This window comes from Conger conger, chromosome 2, assembly GCF_963514075.1.
Source record: "Conger conger chromosome 2, fConCon1.1, whole genome shotgun sequence".
Classification (NCBI taxonomy): domain Eukaryota; kingdom Metazoa; phylum Chordata; class Actinopteri; order Anguilliformes; family Congridae; genus Conger; species Conger conger.
Window position 1 is genome coordinate 61400908 of NC_083761.1, and position 20638 is coordinate 61421545.

Sequence of the window (20638 nt, forward strand, 5' to 3'; positions counted from 1 at the left end):
GAGGTGTAGCTGGTGTAGCTTGGCTAGTTAGCTAGTACAGTGAAGTGCAAATTACCATGGCAACACACTCTGGTGGCAAAACCCTCAGGTTCCAAATAATGATGTTGCACATAGCTAGGGGCATTTTCTTTTCTTTTGCTGACTGGTAACGCTTTTGTCTTTGGAGTCTTTGGGCAAGTGAGAGACACGGGTTCAAATATCACCTTGGGCGAGTGCTTCTAACTCATAACATTGGTGCCGTGACCTGGAACAGAATCATAAAAAAGTGTTTGCTGCCGAGGTTCAAATTGAGGGGAAGCCAAAGGGGAATTAGCGTAGTAGGTGTACACAGGTTCAGATCCCCCCTCAGATGAGTGTGTCTAACTTCTTATAGAAGCAAAGGCTTACCAAAAGCTTGCTTTGTTTTTGTGGACCAGCTTAATAGTTTTTAATCATTGCAATCATGCAAGACTTCCATAATGAACTGCAAATACTGTGAGCAGCAACAGTAAACGATCAATGAAATGTGTTCAGTTCCCCATGAGGACCGTACAGATGACACAGTTACAGATTTATTGCGGGGTGGCAAGGGTGTATTTTTCCCATTACAAGTAATGAGAAATTATCTCCATTTTCCATTTTAACAACCATTAGCGAGGAAGCCAAAACTACTAAAGCCAGCTGCCATACCACCATGCTCCTGCTGAATGGTCAAAGCTGAGCAAGTGTGGGATTGGCTAGCGCATGGATGGGAAGTTGCTGCTAGAAGTGACCGAATAAGGGGTGATCTTCCTGGTCAAATGCCCCAGTCAAACCCCAATGCCCCAGTACAGTGTTGGGGACACTGTGCAGTGGGAGACACAGGATTTTGGATTAGTTGTTAAAATTTTGTCCTGGCTCACTGTGGTCAAAGATCCCATGACACTTATTCCAATGTGTAGGGGGGTTCCCCTGGGGTCCTGGTTAAATTCCCAACCTGGCTCTCTCAACCAAATCATCCCCCAATCTAATTGGTTAAAAACGGTCCTCTCCCTCTCCATCCCCAGCTGATGTGTTGTGAGCGTTCTGGTGAAGAATGGCTGCTGTTGCATCACTGCATCAATGGTGGCAAGTTTCCCCTTGATCACTGAGAAGTGCTTTGAGTCGCTGGCAAACTGAGCACTATAAAAATGCAAGGAATTATTATTATTAAGGATAATATGCTGAGCACTGAGAGAAGAGTGGTGGTTCTCTTATTTATGTTTTACCAACAATGAAAAGTAGTGCTGATTTAAATGGTCTTTTTAAGCTGTGGATTCCTAGGCCTAGATCAGTATGCCCTTGGATATTTTTTGCCTTAAAACTCAGTAAAAAGAGCCATTTAATTGCTTTTTAGCAAAGAAAATTTATCCAGCAGGGCTGGAAGGATGTTCACCTCAACCCCTCCAATGTTATTCTAAAGCTTTGTCATGGCTATTAATGATGAATAATTACTAAAATGGGAAAGACAAAAACAATATATTATTTCACTGCAAGTCCTGCAAAGATTGTGAGCTATGACTGTATAGTATAATATGTTGCAATGAATGGCATATAAAATGTAGTAGTCTTTAAATTATATTCATATATGCTCATATAGCCCAGGACACAATACCCTTTTGGTCATAATAAAGACTTCATGCATAAATATAGGGTAATTGTTTAGTAAAATAATATAAAGTGAACCACTGAACCACTGAAGTTCCTCCTATGACTGGAAGTGGCTCATTAACCATAGTGCCGGTTCACAGAGATAGACCACACAGGGGTACAAGCTACCTATTTCACACCACTTCATGTATAAAAAAATATTTTCCATCTGTCAAAGTAGAGGATTCTTACAAGGATTTCTTGTTCCAAAGGAAATTAGGCCAATTTATTAAAATGTTTTGTTGTTGAGCAATGCCACAATACATTTTTAAAGAGATAAGACATTGTTCATTTGCATTTAAATGTAATATTAAACACTGCATTCACAATTAACTGCACACCACTAGCAGGATGCTTACAGGTTCTGGGTTTATTCTAATGTAAATTATATTCATCACTTTATCTTCTTAATTAATGCCATGCATTGTATTTTAGGTGCGTTTAGAGGTTCTGGTCACCTTTGAATAAAGTGGAATACATCTCTACATATTTTTGCTCTCTTACTGGGAGCACAGTTCTTGGCCATCTCAGAGCCTATTCTCCTCTGTTGTCAACCCCTGCTGGTTTTCTCCTCCTTTTTCCTTGACAAAAGTTATTCCTTTCTACCATCACATCATACTTCTGCTGCTTTTCCAGGTGTTTTCACACATTCATTTTGCAACTGTAACCTCTCAGGTGACTTTCTGACTGCACCAGTTCCATTCTAAACATGGAGTGTTGAATTTGACACAATTCTTTGAGCTGGTTTCTTTTGCCCTCTACTTATATTTTCTCAATCATGATTCACTTACCCCATGACTTGTGGTGCCATCTTGTTCTGTGATCAAAGCTCATTGTCCATACGGTAGCTAAGTCCATTGTGTATTTTTGTGGCCTCTAAGGTCCTCTCAGATCTTCCCTTTACACTTTCCTCTTACAGCTGTGCTCTTACCATCCCTTTAGCCTTACCCCTTACCCTTCCCAACACTGATCTGCTCCTGTATGCTCCTCTCTGCAAGAACTAAATACTGCTATACCAAAAAAAGATAATAATAATCACTTGCATTTGTGTTGTACTATAACCCCCCCCCCTTTTTATATTTAACATACTGCAAGTCTTATTTTTATTTGCTATGTGTTTCAACTCTTCAATTTCCACAAATGGTTCAGTCTCAGTGACCTGGGGGTCCCAGATGTCAATAATTGAATTAATTTGAAATATAAACACTTTTCAAATGAGCAATGTCTCATATAACACAATACAAACAATGAAAGCATTCACTGGTCTGAGGGATTAAATGTCCCAGGATGTGAATATGGAACATCTGTTGTTCTTAAAGTTTAACACACTGTAGCAAAGCATTGATGGTGCAACTAGCATTCACATTCGAAGTGTCAAGATATCTGTATCTTGCTGTTGAAAGTTGAAATCAGTTTGTTACCAGTCAGAGGGTGCAATAACAGTTGACATGAAAGCCGGTATACCGAGCGGCCCCTCAGGACTGACTTTGAGAACCACCACTTCAGCAATTCTCCCATTCCTGTAATTTACAGTGGCTGATTTAGCCTCCCTGCTTTTACTGCTGTGAGCAGCAGTGCTCTTGGAACTCCCTCCATACTGCTGCTCAGGTGTTCAGCTGCTCTCCACTGGAGAACCATAACAATGCATTATCTGCCTCTCACTCTCTAGGCCCTCTTGCTGCCTCCCAAATGCCTGCTCTTTCAAAGCAGATGATGTAGATTTATGTCTCACCTTCTGGTTTGCTCGTTTTCAGCTTAATTTGGACATGTCCTGTGTGTATTCAAACGCCTTGAGCAGACCCTGTTCAAATGGTGTCCTTGATGTATTTTCCTGCATCGCTTACTTTAATCTGATAGCCCTCAAAATTCCTTCCTCCCTCCCAGAAAAATGTTTTTAATCATTAGGCATTAAGCAAATCCAAATGAGGTTTCCTTCAAAAACAATATAGGATCAATGAAAAAGAAAACTGAATTCAACTGAATGTTTTGAAATGCAAGCAATTTTTATTTACCTGTGCTATAACATAATTTATTGAAATATGTTTATTTTTCAAGCATGCAACTTTGATCACACCAGCAAGGGAAGGTGTAGTATCAATGCTCCAATGGCAATCATTCATATTCTCTTTCAAGTAGTACCAGTAAAGTCAATGAAATCATTGAAAATAAGTGCAATAGGATCAGCACTACCACCTGTACAGTGCAATCAATAATACATTATACATAAATCAGTGCCTAATTATTCAAAAAGAAAAAATGTTACACCATTTTACCAAATAACTAGTCATTGTAACCCACTTTAGTCTTCAAATAACTATGCAAAAATGGCACAACTAACAAGCAAAAACACATGGAAATCTATACTTCACTGTTAGTATTAAACCCAGTGTTAAATGGAATATCTGTATTTGGAATGTTTCACCTGTGCATAGCCCAATGAAAAAGCTATCACACTAAACATACTATGGTGAGGTTATCTGCTGCCACTGTGTGAGGCTCCTGTGGTAAGTGCAATAATAGGTTTGGAGTGGAAGGCGCCAGCAGTGTAATGCTTTTATGCTCCTGTGCTCTGTGACATACCTGGCTCCCAGCAGCCAGAGACTCAAAAGTGTACATTTTTATTTGTTTTATTTTTATTTGTAATTGTCTTCTTTGTTTAGTGACACATAATTTACTGGTGGTTTTGTGTCCTTAGTGCCTATGATGGCATACAGAAGATACATATTCATACCAACCAAATGGTGTTTGTGGGCATTTACGATCCCAGACTCACCCTTTCTGATCTGAATATTATCATAATTTTTTGCTTGGACTTTCCAGCTAATTCAATACTTCAGGCTATAGTTTGCCCAAACACTATTTGCTTGGATAGATTTGCCATTAACAGTCTATTACCATGTTGCATATTTAACTATGGCCAACAGAGAATGGACTCATCCTCTATAGCTGCATCCCTCTCAAAATGTATTTTCACTGGGTCTTTTGCCCTCCGACTGCAGGGTGTTTTAACCGAGCCAATTTCTTTAGCTGAGACAAAAAGATATGCAGAGGGAGAAATTTAGGAACCCCAAACTGCACAAATGCTGCTAGTTTCACAGAGCTGACATTACACGTGTCATGCTAATAATGTGATAAAAAATTATCTGCTTTAGCATCTCACAACTCTTCACTTAGCAGCATCAACATTCACAGGAGTTTCATTGAAAATGTATCTATTTAACTGAAATCGAAACTCTCCAACCGCCAATGAGGGTAGACTCAAATTGAAACTGAAGGAAACGACTCCTCGGTAATCCTCATGAGAAATTGACCAAACAAATTGTATTCCATGTCTCTAAACCTGCTGAGATGCCATTTATTCCTCTCTCTGGTTTGTGATATGGGTCTTGGTGAACCCAGGGAATGTTCCACTGCAGAACTCAAATAGAAACCGCCAAAAACATGAGCACAGTTACGATTCAGTTGTATGCAGGTACAGCTGCAGCAAAGCTCTCTGAAAATTGTTTCTTTGTTTCTTTATCTTAAGGTCTTTGGGCGTCTCTAATTGCGTTCCTCAGCAGAACATTCCAGCTTTTACCCAGACTCTGTGCTGCGACTCGGGAGTGCTGTAAAAATAAGTGGGTAGGCCTCTTCTAAAGGTATACGCTTTAACTTACCAGTTAGTTTATGCAAACAGTCTGGTAAAAAAAGGGAGTATACAGTGTATACTTGCATATACCCTTGACCTCGCTCAGCAATATAAAATAAAACCTGTTTGGGTTTTTCCCTTTTAGAATGGCTATACTAATACAATATAATTTATCAAACTGTAAACAGTTTTACAATTGTGTTAATAAAATGCTTGTAACAGCGCTCAACCTGCATCACTGTGTATGCCTCATTACTTGTATGAGATTGGGTATACTGGATCAATGAGGACCCTTACCTTAGTAACATAAGGGAGGTGTACTACTCCCACATGGAGACACTACACAAAGTTACACATTATATATATAATATATAATATAAAAATATAATCCCTAAGTGTGCTACAAAAAGACAACATTCAGTGCAGTTTTCCTGTCAGTCGGTGTGAACCAACAAATGTAGATGCAATTACCAAAGCCAATAGTGAATATTTTTTCAGTGCTGAAGGGTATTCAGCTGAGTGTAGGCACATGACTATACACACATCATATTGCCTCCCCCCAAGAAACATGTGTACAGCAACCAAAATCATACTTAAAGTATGAATGCAAAGACTGCATGAAGAGAAGTGTTAGGGTGAGGTGCCCAGGACACAAACACATCAAGAAACTGTTTAATCTGTGATGAGGACAGGGCGCGGAAGATAGAGAAAGCCCTTAGGCAAGCACCTCAATGAACACCACAGAGCAGTCAACGCGTGCAATTTGGTTTAATGATGTTTTCAAAGCTTGTAGACATACCCCATAGTTATATGATTATTTTTATTTGTTTATGATCCTGCCGTCTTCATAGAACACAGTGCCTAGGGGGTAATGATATGTTCACTTTAAGTGATGTTTAAAGTGACAGTTTGCTGCTGTATTCATTTGCATAATTAAATATAGTGAATAGTCTTCTACTCTGTGCATTTCGAACAAGAATGAACACATTTTCTTTTAATATATAGAGCAATTTACAGTTTCTAGTCTGTCTCTTAATGACTTTCACCTAATCCTGGTACAGGGAGTGGATAATTAAATGTACAGAATATCTTGTTCTTATAGTAACCTACGCAGTAAAGCCTGTCGTATATGGGGTAGTTTGCATTCAGTTTGGGTTATATGACTGCTTCACTTGTTAAAAAGAAGTACTTCAATCAGTCTGTCAGTTGAAACATATTTTGTATGTTGGCCTTGTTCCTCTCGTCATCTTGTGTCTTTCTTGACACAGCTTTCTCTCTCTTTATGTCTCACTCATTCAGCTTTGAAGCCCTGGCTTTGAAATGTGGGATTTTCATCTTTCATCTGAATTAAAAATATGTTCAATCTGAAAATGGCTTGAAAGGCAGTATCTGATCACCAGCTCAACTGGGATTTCATTGTTTCAGGGCCATGAAGCACACACTAAATTGAACCTTTTTAATATATACAGTATGTAGGGCTTCTCAGACCTACAGGGCATAACAAAAACATTGACTGATTTGGACTGCAATTTTACAAAGGTTAGATTCTGAGGCAAGTTTCATTCATTAATTCCCAATTTAATTTATATTATCACAAAATGATCAAATAACTTGGCATATTTATTGTTCTGAAAATATGCATTGTACGTCCAGAACAGGGACAGCTGTTCAGTTGGATACAAATCTTCAACCTGGTTTCCTTAATTAATAAGCAAACAATCAATTTGCTTAAAATAATATAAAAAAAATAGTTGAGTTGCCCATTTGAATTAGTGAGTGCAGTGCTTTTCTTTACACCACATTTTCATCACAGGCTAATTCAACTTTCAGTAATTATTCATAACATAATAATTTGTTATTTAGCTGATGCTTTCATTCAAAGTGAATTACAGTTGATTATACAAACAGACAATCCCCCCTGGGGCAATGTTGGGTTAAGGAGCAGGGCTCAACAGCTGAGTGGATCTTATTGTGGCAACACCAGAGCTTGAGCCACCAACAGGGTTCCAAAACTTTTGCACAGGGCCTTTTCCCTTTTTTTTTTATAATTTTGAAACTAAACTAACTTTACTAAAAAGTAATTCTGCTTTAAAATTTGAAGAAATGTGTCATGTTAAACATTGTTTTTAGAGGTCCGGTTCGCTTCTGTTCACTTAAATATTAAATGTAAAAGGCTTTTTTGCAATTGCTTTATTTTAATAACTTTTAACTTTTTTTACATTGAAAATATAAGTGTTCATTATACTTTCGGAAGGCCATGAGGAGGTATATGTATGCTGAACTATTTGCGTTTTCAAGATATTTAGTATTCCTAGTCATTTTTATCAATCAACAAGAAGGTTACAAGGTTGTGTGCAGAAGACTGATCTATAATGTGATAGGAATTAGTGTTCCTAAGTTTGGCCATTAAGACACACAGTAATTAAGGGCAGAAAAACTATGAAATCTGTTTTTTACAGGCAATTTGAAAAATCACTGGGAATCATCCATTATAAAGATGTGGATGATATGGAGGAAAACATTAATTGGTGTATCTCGGTGAACATGGTCTAGAATCACATACTGACCATCAAAATATGAACTGTAACTGGGTGTGTTGCACGGCATTGCATGCAATAACTCTTGTAGCCTTTCAGACTCTTGCTAATAATTCATGCATTATTAAAAGATTGTAGGGGCTATCTTGGGGTTGCAAGTAATAATTTATAATTTCACATTTTTGGAATGAAAAAAAAAATTCGTAGTTATGAATACAATCTAATGGGACATGATAATCCACGTCTTTCTGTGAGAGAGATACAGTACAAGTAAGTGAATTTACATTAGACGCATTAAGCGTTAAATTACCTTTCACGTTTTGTAGCTGTAATTGTCTTTAGAGGGAGGCACATTAATTTTGCATTTGGTCAAGCTGGAAATGTCTACATCAGCACAAATTGCTTCCCTCTCTAGAGAGCACTGAGGAGATGTTCCCACAGCCTGTTTTAGTCTTTTACTGATGGTCTCCCATGAGAGCAGGTTCCTCCTTTAATGAATAGATTTAATCTTCTGGTGGAAGAGGAACTGTGAGATATACTGACTGAACAACTGAACTAGCTGTCAACATCGTCTCAAAGGTTCTTCACATCGTAGCTCTGAGGCTTGCATAAAGATAAGCTTTTGAACTGCTTCAGAGGTCCTCTTTGGTGAATTCAGACAGAGGTCAGGTTTGTCTTATGACCACATTCTGGATACTGGAGAACTCATGCAGAGCACTTTTACTGCAAGAAGCCTAGGGGAATCCCTAGATGATTAACTCCTCTTCCCCTTTCATGTAGTGAGCAGGGCAGGCAGTTTCTTTATGTACAACATCTGAAGAATCCACATTTTCCTCACAACCTACTCTACACAGCTCCTAGTACAGGTCCTGATACTCTCAATCCTACTGCAATTCCATTCTCACTGGTCTTATACTGTCTGTACCAGACATCCACTGAAGACCACACAACTTGCCTCATCTCAAGCCTGTTTGTGTTACAACTCTCATCATCTCACTTCACTGGCAACCTGTTAACAGCTCACATCAAATGTAATATCTTACATTTACAATATCTTACACCAGGCTACAACAAGGCATAGTAAATAGAACAACTCCAGCATATCTCCAGTGAAAACCAGCCAGATCTCCCAGTTCCTCAATGGGCAATTAGCTGTTCCCTCCCTGTTTGATTGCTCTTCATAGTCAAGTTGTCTCTCTAAGCTAGAAAGAACGTCCCACAATAGTCCATCCATCCATCCATCCATTATCTGAACCCGCTTATCCTGAACAGGGTCGCAGAGGGGCTGGAGCCTATCCCAGCATACATTGGGCGAAAGGCAGGAATACACCCTGGATAGGTCGCCAGTCCATCGCAGGGCACACACACCATTCACTCACACACTCATACCTACGGGCAATTTAGACTCTCCAATTAGCCTAACCTGTATGTCTTTGGACTGTGGGAGGAAACGGGAGTACCCAGAGGAAACCCACGCAGACACAGGGAGAACATGCAAACTCCGCAGAGAGGCCCCGGCCGACGGGGATTCGAACCCAGGACCTCCTTGCTGTGAGGCGGCAGTGCTACCCACTGCGCCGTGCCGCCTCCCCACAATAGTCAGGATGGCAAATTAATTAAATTAAATTAATCCAATACCGACTGAAGACCAACCTCTTCAAGCTGCATCGTGGCTCTCCTCCAATCATTTCCTTTAACCATCTCATTGAATATTTCAGATTATGGTATTTCTATGTTTTATAATATGGTTTATTATGGATATAATCTATGTCCTGGATTTAATGTGTTCTGGATCTGTATTTTGATGCTTTGTTAAACTGTACACTCTCTGGTCTGGGAATAAGAGCACATACTGTATGTTCTCTTAAATTACCAGTTTCTCTGGATAATACCATATGCTAATTTAACTGTAATGTACTGTAACATGGTTTGATACCTGTGTCATGCTGTGTCCTAGCTAATGCTGTAAAAGAAAAAAAGTAATAATAATTCAATATTTTCATTTAGTAGATTAAGTTATTTTAATTTGTTATCCAAATGTTTCTCAGAAGACATCTTTGTTACATCCATTTTCAACATTATGTAAAAGACTGCATCAATTGTAACAGTTTGACAAAAAGGCAAATACCGTTTTCTGGGAAAGCACATCGGTCAATGAATGTAAAACTTTGTATTCTCAGATGCCAATTTGTGAATATGAAATATATGTATAAGTGCTTGCCCCCAGTAAAAAAAAAACAAAAAAACAGACACACACAATTAAATAAAATATTTGGATGCCTTCCACTACTAATGGAAAAATCTATCTGGCTCTTTGACACATGAAAAGCCATCTCTTTGGCTCACAAAAGCTTATCCTCACCCAAGGGTAAGTAAGCATGGAACTGGTGACAGGACCCTTTGTGCGATAACACAAGATCTCAAAGGTGACTGAGAGTCATTCTAATCCAATGGATTGAAGGACAGCGGCGTGTAAGGAGGGGCCTGCACAATGGCAGAGATTACCTGGTGCCCAGCGCTACGCCCGCCTGCACACTGAAATCCACATTGAAATCCACAGCGCCTTTGTCTCTGGCTGCCCTGCCCTTTCCGAGCTCTCACTGCCAAACAATGCCCGGGCTGACAAGTCCCTAATTGCAATGGGCTTTACTCGCACACAGCAGGCTGGTGCCTACTCTTTCCGTCTTCATCTGTAATTCCCATCCACACAGAAAGGAGATAAATCAGTCAGGGCATGCCACTATGCTGGCTCCTTGCCCTGTGGCCATTGCAGATAATAAAGGGGTAAGCCCTTCATGAGAAGAATTAAAGTTGTGGATTGCAAAGCTATGATCCTCAAGCCAAAGGTTTTGAGGCATTTGGCTTCCCAAGCTGCTCTCAGAGAAAGAACTGTCAGCACCTTTATATCAAAGGCTCCAAGGCAAGGCCAGTATTTTTACCTTACACTGATAATGTTTTCTTATGCATTTACCATTTTCCTGGTTTCATATGTGCAGATGACCACATGATGAAAACACACACACACGCACACACGACAGTCCAATATTGTCGGAATTCTCACTATTTAATTTTTTATGATTAAATATACCAGTCCTCTGAATATTTTAATTAAACCTTCTTGTTAAATGTGTTCCAGAGGTCCTACATGTGTATACTACTGAATTAGTCTTTAAAAATAAATGTAATCTTACTTTTAGTGGGATGTGTTTCCTACAGTCAAGCAACTAGAGCTCAAGGTAACTGACATGGCTTCCTACATCAGTATTTCTATATGGGGCTTTGAGAGTGAAGAGCTTGTGTTGCTTGAGAACTGAAGGGAAGGAGGCATGATAAGAACTGATTTCAATATTTATAAATCATTCATAAATTCCATAAGATGTAGTTATTCTGTTGGGAGCATAACCTTGCTGTCCAACATGCGTTGGAGTTATTTCAAATGTATTTTCTTTTTTTTAAACCACAATCCCTTGAATGCCCTGATGCCTACTATTGTCATCCGGCAGGTCGTCAGAATCTCCTATAAGGAGATACAAATATTAAAACATGACACACACATAAAATATTTTACACATTTTAAAAGATAAAGAAAAAATAGTGAAGTTATTAATCATTTGTAGCTTGTGCCAATATTGAATGAATCGCAGAATAATTACAGTAGACTCTTCCTGAGGGATCTGAAAAGGTTTTTGTTGTTCTTGCCGATTAATTGCATTAGCATATAAAAAAGGTATTCTTTATCCAACAGGAGTTTTTCTTTTTGGAGTGTATGATACACATGAAATGCGGTTCTGTTTCAAATACTGTTTGGAGAAAATATTCATGAAGGCCTTTATGGGGAAATCACTGATCACTTTGTCAATTTGATGCTTGAATATCATAAAGAATGTGCAAAGCAACACCACTATTACTTAGACCCTTGAGGGCAACTGTTTTCACATGGTGTGCCCCCTGACTGAGAACATCTTGAAAGCTTAGAAAACAGCCATACTGTATTTGATTTCTCCCCTTGGGACTTTCTCATTCCAGTCCAAAATTGCAGAAGTGCTGCACCTGTCTGATAAGTAACAGGGTGATGATGACACAAAATTGGCCTGAAGGTTCAATATCAGTCTTGCATAGAAAATAAAATGACTAAAAGTCATCAATGACACATCTTGAATCAATGAAAACTCGACTTGATGATCTGTATGTCTCTTCTACTTTTTCTACCTGTGACAAGACTGAAGGTATTTCCAACACTAACATTCATCAATGAGTAAATGATTGGACTGATTAAGATCTTATTTTAACAGTGCAGAATATTAATTGTGAAAACAGTTTTCTAGGAAATGCATTTCATTTTGAATAGTAGTTTCAGCAAAAGTATCAGTCACACAACAATAAAAGCTGCAGCAGCACAGACACGGGATTTGTGCATTTGACATTGTGTTTAGCTATAGATGAGGCTAAATGTCTTTGCAGTATTTTTATCTGCTTAAAACCAATCATGCAATTTTCCAATGAAACTAAAACAGTGAAGCATTAATCTCTTTCCAAAATAACAGGTTGCGCATTGTAGTGTGTGACATACAAATTCAATGTTCGTTTTGGGTCCTATTTCCGCAGTGATGACGCAATTGTCACACTAGCAGTAACCCAAGGTGCTGGGGAAAATTAGCGCATGTCCAACTAAATGAAAGTAATTTTGTCACTCTAGCACCACTGTGTGAGAGTGACTGCAGGGCAGTTGTAAAAGAAGCAGGTTTTACAAGAATAAATTAACTGTGGCCGTGCTCCAGACTGTGACTCAACAGTCACATTTAGTGACCACTTTTTTTGGTGGTGCCACTCATTTTATTTTTTTAAAGGACACAGCTATGCAACTACAAAGGTAGATAGAAAGATGAGACTGGAAGTTACATATTGAAAATGTATTCCCCAAAAACAAAATATATATATTTCCATGTATATGCCAGTACTAAAATGATAATAAATGGTTCCTTGATTCCAAGAGCGAATATTCCCCAGGAACAGGAGGCAGCCGGCAGCCTTTCCATTGTGCTGCTGCTGCCCCTGCTTCAACTGGACAGCCATTGTGCTTGTGAACCAGAGGGCACAAAGGAGATGACACCACTTCATCTAAGTTTCATCCATGCACTTGATAAGATGAATGTATACTCCCTGAAAACAGCTCCACAGCTCCCTTGTGCCCTCCGTGCCTCAGTAATCTCCGTCACAATCATCACATTCAAATTCTGTCTCTCTCCATATTAAAGTCCTATAATGTCCGCTGTGAGGTCTATGTCACAGCCAAGGCCAATGGCTACGTAGTGTAGAACACATCAATGCCACAAATACTTTGCTGTCTTTCTCAGGGCTGTACTGTAACGTGCCACCAGACCCATCCAAACACCTAGCCCTGCCAATTACACAATTAAATGCTCCAGTGTGTTTTGGGCTCAATGTGTAAGTAGCCACTATTTTGAAAATACGAATGATACAAATTTGCACTTGCTCCTGACACATCCCCTATTGCGCTGCCAGGTTGACACAAGAAGGTTTACTGCAAATCATAAAACTACTGAACATAGAAATATTCAATTTTCAGGAGATGAAACTAGAAATTCCACTTGTACCCAGGCACATTTGCGCTTGCATTGTCACCAAAATAGGGCCCGTTGTCTGTACCAGGACATTCACATGTTTTGCTGGTACTATCCTGCAGCAGAGACAGGGATAATTAGAGATAATTAGATACTTTTAGTGTTATGCAATTACCGTATATCTGAGCAACTGCTGCTCTGGCTCACAGGACTTACCAGAAATAGACCATTTCCATATGTTTGTTTCTCCAGTGGAAGCACAGAATCAGCCAAGGCCAAATTTAATGGGGAGGACTCTACTGCAGCCACTTTAACAGAAGCAAGTACTAAAGAACAGCCAAATGCATACTGTAGGTGCTGAGAACCACAACTTTCTGCCACCATGCACTAAAGCTTACATCTTAATTTTTAATTGAGCTATGCTGGGCTATGCTGGGGTTCATTTTTATGTAAATTATAGGTTTCAGAGGATAATTTTATTTAAACTCGTTGCAATCAGTAAAGGCCTATAAAATCCTCACCACACCAAATAGGTGGCTAAGTGGGACCATAATTCAGAACTCCAGTCAGCTCACCATATTTTATTATATCTGGTTTCCATAAAAGATAATTATTGTAACTTGCCGCCCAATGATACCAACATTATTCAAGCAATCTCACAGAGAATCACAGAGCAAAAATCATGTTATCATAGAGCTGCATGCTGCGTGTAATTTCAGAAAGTGATCATAAAATGAACAAGTTGATTTGAAGCTATAGCCATATTTCGTACATACTGTCAACTGCATAATGTTGTCTGGTCATCACTGGGGCAAATGCCTTGGACTAAAATATTTGTAAACTTTTTTCACATTTTAAACATTTGTCATGTCATTTGTGATGTTATTTTAGATAATTTCTGGTATTTTTAGATGTATGGTATTTATAGAATTTCATACACATACAAATACGTATGTGTATGTGTCTGTGTGTGTCCTTTGGACAATATTTAAATGTTGTGAGAATATTTAAAGCATTTCTTTTGAGGAATATCACCTCCCTACACCCTATATCTGTACATGTCTGATAAGTACTGTTTTAGCAAGTAGCACTACTTCCCCAAAATTACTACTTTTGTGGATGAAACATTAGCTGATAGCATTAGAGACACCCTTAAAACATAATAATTGATGTTTGCTTGTCTTCATCTTAAAATGTATCTTTCATTAACCAAACAGGGTAATATTGGGAAAAAGGTGCATTCAATTGCAAAATACATCATCATAAAACTACATACATACATCAAATAAAAATGAATTTGATGAATTAGCCACTCGACTTACGCAGATTGTTGGCCTTTGTTCGGGCTTGCACATTCTCGTAATGTTGCACATGCATGCCCAGGTTGTCTTCCCGATCCAGATGCTCTCCTGGACAGGGGCCTTGCTGTCGCATCACATTTGCGAGAGCTCTGCAGAAAGAGGACTTTGTTGGTTAGTAAGCCAAATATGTAGACCTTTACTTTTTTAAATATGCCAGAGAGTGAAGAGCAGGACAATCCTTTTATAGTTATATATTAATAAAAAGAGGATTTTCTTAAATGTACCTATTGCCTATTATTCACCTCTCATGCCCCATTCTACCCTCTAGACCCATCTGCTGGCCATATGTATAGGCTAGTGTCTCTATTCCCCTTTTTTACTCTTTGGTGATAGCTTCATTTGCACTCATGACCTCCCTACTGGTGTCCCTCAAGGCTCTGTACTCAGACCCCCCATCTTTCGGTTTACATTAAATCTCTTGAGGTATCATCTCCTCTCATTGTGTTGCATACCACTTTGATGCTGATGACAGTCCTTTCCTCCATCAGACACACAGACAGTTTACCTGAATGACATCTCGTGCTGAATGGCAGACTATCACCTAAAGCTCAGTCTGAAAACTGAAATTCTTTTCATTCTCTCAAAGTCCTCACCACTGTAAGACTATTTGATATGACAGGAGAGGTCATTTACAGCACTTCTACAGCATGAAGCTTAGGAGTAAATGTAATAAACTGTCCTCCTTCACCCAAAGAGTAGCAGTGAGCCAGTTTGTTTCTAGAAAACATTTTCCACTTACTCCACGCCATGGTACTCTCGTGTATCACCTATTGATTGTCGCTCCTCTTAGTCAAGACGCCTTTTTGTCTGTACCCAATGGTGGAAAGAACTTTACATGGTGGTCAGGATAGCAGTATTGTTGTTCCTCTACCTCATCTTGATTTCCATCCCTTCCCCACCCCCTAACACTCCTACTGTTTGTACCAGTTCCGATTATGCTATATTTATAGTTTTAGTTTATTTTCCTCAGGGCTTGTTATGGATGATTAGTATGCTGTGGTGCGGGGATGCTTAGCCCCATCCCCTGCAGAATTCTCCCTCTCCCCCATCACCTCCCCCACTCTCCAGCAGCTCTGGCACCATGGGCAGTGGCCACAGCCCAGAGCGGCTCTGTGCAGACAGTGCCCGGCTAATGCAGTGATTATTCAATCACTGAAGAGCAGCCATCGACAGTCATCAGTGCCAGATGCAGGAAATCAAAAGCTCCTCAGCTTTCCTTTAGAAAGGCAGATATATTCCTACTCCGTACATCAAATAATCTCTTTCCAGACACAGAAGCAGAGGAGCTTTTGCCATGGTGAAACCGAATACTGAAAGTTATTCCATTCTATTTCATTAAAGGTACCATAGGTAATTTCGGACTTCTAATGGTCAAGAGAGGAATTGCAGCAACAAACACGCTCAAACCACGCAATTAGAACCAATTTTCAACCACTGAGCTTAAATTATTGTACAGCCATACAATGTTTTGGCACAGAGTGCCAGCCCGTCAACTGTATATTTTGAAACCCGAATTTAAGGACCATAAACACAGGCAGAGGGTGAGTCAACATGTCAGTGAGCCTTTTTCAATGATAGGAAAGGATTTACAATGGTCTTGTAACAATGTCTTAACACAAAAATCTTACCTATTGTACCTTTAAACCTGGACTGTCCTATTCTGGTGTCCAACTGAGCCAGGAGACTCACCCTTTTTGAGTTTTCGCCTAAATTTCTGCTTAATCTCCACTATTCCTTCACATGGCTGTGCAACATCGACTAAATAAATCATGCATACAATAAACTTGTCTCTCACCTATGCTGCCCCTCTGGTGTCATTTACATGATACTTTCACATTGTATTCTGCATTTGTATTTTTGTTCTTGTGTCATGGTGCCATGTATATACTCATGGGTTTGGAAATGTTGTTAGTCAGGTCTGTATATATAAATAAATACATATAAATCAAATGAATGCAATTATGTTATCTTATTATGTACAAGTCTGAATAAGAGCATCTGCTAAATTAATATGTCATGGGGTTTTGTTTCCAGAACTCAATTGCCAAAAATCCTCAAAGCAAATTGCAACTTGCAAGAATGAAGAGATCCATACACAAACTCAAATATATGTTTTACACATTTTAATTTGGGTATTTATGGTACAGAAACAAAACTAAAAGAACCAGTATGGCTTGTAAAATGGAGAAAATATGCAATGTACAACCAATCAAGTGGCAGCAACTAAATGCATAAACGCATGCAGACATGGTCAAAGGGTTCAGCTGTTGTTCGGGAAGGTGACAGCAATGCAAATAACCACACGTTACAACAGTGATATGCAGAAGAGAATCTCTTTTTATTTTTTTGCCGATTTTTTCCCCTTTTTCTTCCAATTTGGTAGCCAATTGGACCCCGTCTGATTCAATTAGAACTAGTATTAGATACACCGCCCACACCCCGTCCCTCGGCGGCCAACGGGAGAGCGACACGCCTTCTTCAAGCCGTCTCGCCTCCCAAGCTGTAACCGTGATTCCGAGGAAGTCCCTCCCTCTGGAGCAGCGAGCCAATTATTGCTGCTCCACGTGAGCCGGCCAAACTTGGCTTTTGGCAGGACCGAGAATCGAACCCCGGTCCCCGGTCCCCAGTCCCTAGTCCCCGGTGTGCAACTGCAGCAAACTGCAACCGCGAGTCTGCTGCGTCTTAGCCTATTGCGCCACCGCGGCTCCCCCCAGAAGAGAATCTCTGAACACACAACGTGTCAAACCTCTAATTGGATAGGCTACACAGCGGAAGACCAATAAGTCTAAAAAATAAGTCTAATAAATACCTAATAAAAGTGCTTACTGAGTGTATATCCTTACCTTAAAACAGTTTTTCTATTGTAATGATTACATTGTTGCTGCTTCAGTTTCATTTAAAGTTGAACATGGGGAGCATTACTGAGTAAGACAAAAATGAACACACACAGTAAATCTTTTCCCCGCAAGCTCTACATGATTTCTGCGGGAACATGGTGGAGCTGCTATAATGAGGAGAGAGTTAAATGCAATCCCAAAAGTTATCTTTTCTTAAATAAAGTGTTCAGGTCTTGAGTACATTGGCTGCAGTCGCATACACCTGGGAGAACCATACCAGACCCCACCCATGCCTGTGAAACAAGTTTGCACTAGTTCTGTTCAGGAAGACTTCAGTGGTCAGTAGTCACTAACATATCCAAGCGGGTCCATTGAGGGTTTTCCTCAATTATGTGAGAATTCATCGGTAATCAACTGTAGAGGTCTTTCTTGCCTACCAGGCCCTCTTTGTGATTGCCCAGAGCTTACTTGTCAATAATATTTAAAAAGTTGATTTTGATAAGCCTAAGATTTGGCCAATTTCTCTGACTTTATTTATTTATTTATTTATTTATTTATTTATTTATTTATTTATTTATTTATTTATTTATTTTTCTTATGTCTCATATAATGCTTTATAATGGCTTCCTTGACTTTCACTGATACAACTCTGGTCCATATGCTGACAAACACCAGTAACTGACCCCAAAGGCAATCAAAAGCCTAGAATCAAGAGTAGATACTAAAGGCTCTCTTATATCGGCACTCAGGAAGCAATTGAACACACCTGACTAATCAGAAAACTGTTGAAGCCATCTGTCCCAAATGTTATGGGGCCCTGAAATGGGGGGACTATATATTAAAACTACTGTAATTTCTACATGGTGAACCCAGAATGTATTGTTGAGTACAGAGCCAGATCAATAAAAAAATGTCTTTGTTCTATAAACATTATAGAGGTCACTATACTTACAAGTTATGTTGTTTATACAGATACAGTATTTATTATTGAAATGCTATACTGTATATCACTCATAACTCATACAAGCCACCAGTGGCGTTGTGGTGGGACACCGATCGGCTTGTCAAGCCTAGCAGTGACTATTGTGAGCCTCAACACAGTTAGTTTGACACAGTGATTAAACCCTTATAACACACTAGACAAAAGATGTTCAAATTCAGGATGAACAAGAAATAACATGGTTCACGGTTTTTGCCAATTTCGAACTTGATCACACAGGAAGGTAATCAAGTTAGCTGGTATAATTATATGGTCATATTGTTGGGAACCTGATCTGCAACTGCACCATGCAATATCACAGCAAGCAATATCACAGAATTATTAAATGAAAATGAATCTAGCAGAAAGGGTGGTGCAAGCCATTTTTTTCTTCTCATTTCCTTAATTAAACTTTCTGGTGTGAAATTTACAAAAGCACCGCATGTCATTAGCCCAGCTAAAATGTAAAAATTGGTTGTGTCAAAGGATTTAGCCAAACGTAGGATAGCTACTATAACGTTACAACATGCACGCTTTTTCAAACTGCTAAATAAGCTGTTAGCCAGGGTTTCTTCTGATAAAGCTGTGAGTTTTATCCTTTCCTGCTTGGGTGATGCAAATATTTTCTGGATGGTGGGGTCCCCTTTTGATCGCCAGTTTCTCTTCAAAAGGTCACGTGAGAGAACAGAATTTTGTGGCGAAGAGGTTTTCAGCCTCGTTGATGGTGATATTTTAAAAAGCTACTGACAGTATAAACTACTATGGCTAAAAACTTTGGATAAAAGCATTCGCTAAATAACTAATATAAATATAGCTGTAATGTAATACAGCTAAGCTACTACGAAAGTCTATCACGAGTTATAGCACTATCTGATAATAATATAACGTGATAATAACAAGTAACAAGCTTCTGCTACTATGAGAAATATCTAGAGCTAGCTAGGCAATTGACGCATAGCTATGATTTCTGAGCCAGGCACTTGACCTTTATGTGGGCATTACCAGATGTGTGGCGAAGACAATCAGGCCCCACGGGCCAACCTATGAGGACAACATTGAAAACCTGTTATGAAATACGCCTAAGGGGTACCTTGTCATACTGTCAGGGCTATTGTCAGATATTTGCCAGCATCAAGTGCCGTACATTGCACGAACAATTCTTTATTACATTGAGTGCGTTGTGAAAGAGGAATAACGGATAATTTCTAGCAATGGTTGAGTTATTTCAAATGAATTCGCTTAATTGAACTGCAGTTCTTGATATTTGGAAGTCAATGAGAGATAAGAACACAATACCGCCATCTAGTGGTGGGGCCAGGCCCCACTGGCCCCTAATGTAGAAATGCCACTGCAAGCCACTAATATAAGCCTCATTTGTAGGTTATTGCAAGTTTCTCTTTTCAGATGGCAAAAAGTACAGAACAGAACAGCTGGAGGAAACCCAATATCCCCATAAGTAGAACTCCCTGTGCGTGCAAGCTGCTGCCAGAGATGATGCTTAGATCATTATGGTGAGAGGACATACTGTATGGACACATCTTACAAAGCAGTGGTTGTACCTGACCCTGAAAATCCAATCACTGAATATAGCAGTTCAATATATTTTCCATTTAAGAAAAATGTAATGCTTCTCTTTGAGTATTGGCTACAGTAAATAATTAAAAGAAAATATGCATATGCATGTTGCACATTGGTGGAATGATTGAATTTGAACTGTGAAATTGTGATACTATGTGGGGATGCATAAAAGCAAATGCAATCAAGTTTTCCATATATATGCTGCTAGACTATAACACTGACCATAATACCATGATTCTCACTTGAATGTCATTAGAGCAATTCATAAAATGATATACCCACAGGTTAACCACTAATCTCTACTGTGACACCTGGTCGTGTCTGGTCTTTAGCAGATGGATGAACAATTTATTAGGCTACTTGTCACAAATAATCATGCTGAATGTGTTATTTATTGGTGACCAAAAATGAATAATACTTCAATGGTCATTTGAAGCCAAAACACATGAATCAGAAAATAAGCAATGACCATGTTTCTGTGCAGTCGTG

The 20638-nt window shown here is 39.1% G+C and overlaps 1 protein-coding gene across 1 annotated transcript in view; it reads right to left on the reverse strand.

Moving 5' to 3' along the window:
• The window catches only part of shisa9a (shisa family member 9a), a 63257-nt gene that overhangs the window by 39152 nt on the left and 3467 nt on the right, over positions 1 to 20638 (reverse strand). The window contains exon 2 of the mRNA XM_061233208.1: positions 14717 to 14844. Within this exon, the coding sequence (XP_061089192.1) occupies positions 14717 to 14844 (128 nt within the window). The remainder of the gene's footprint in view (positions 1 to 14716; positions 14845 to 20638) is intronic.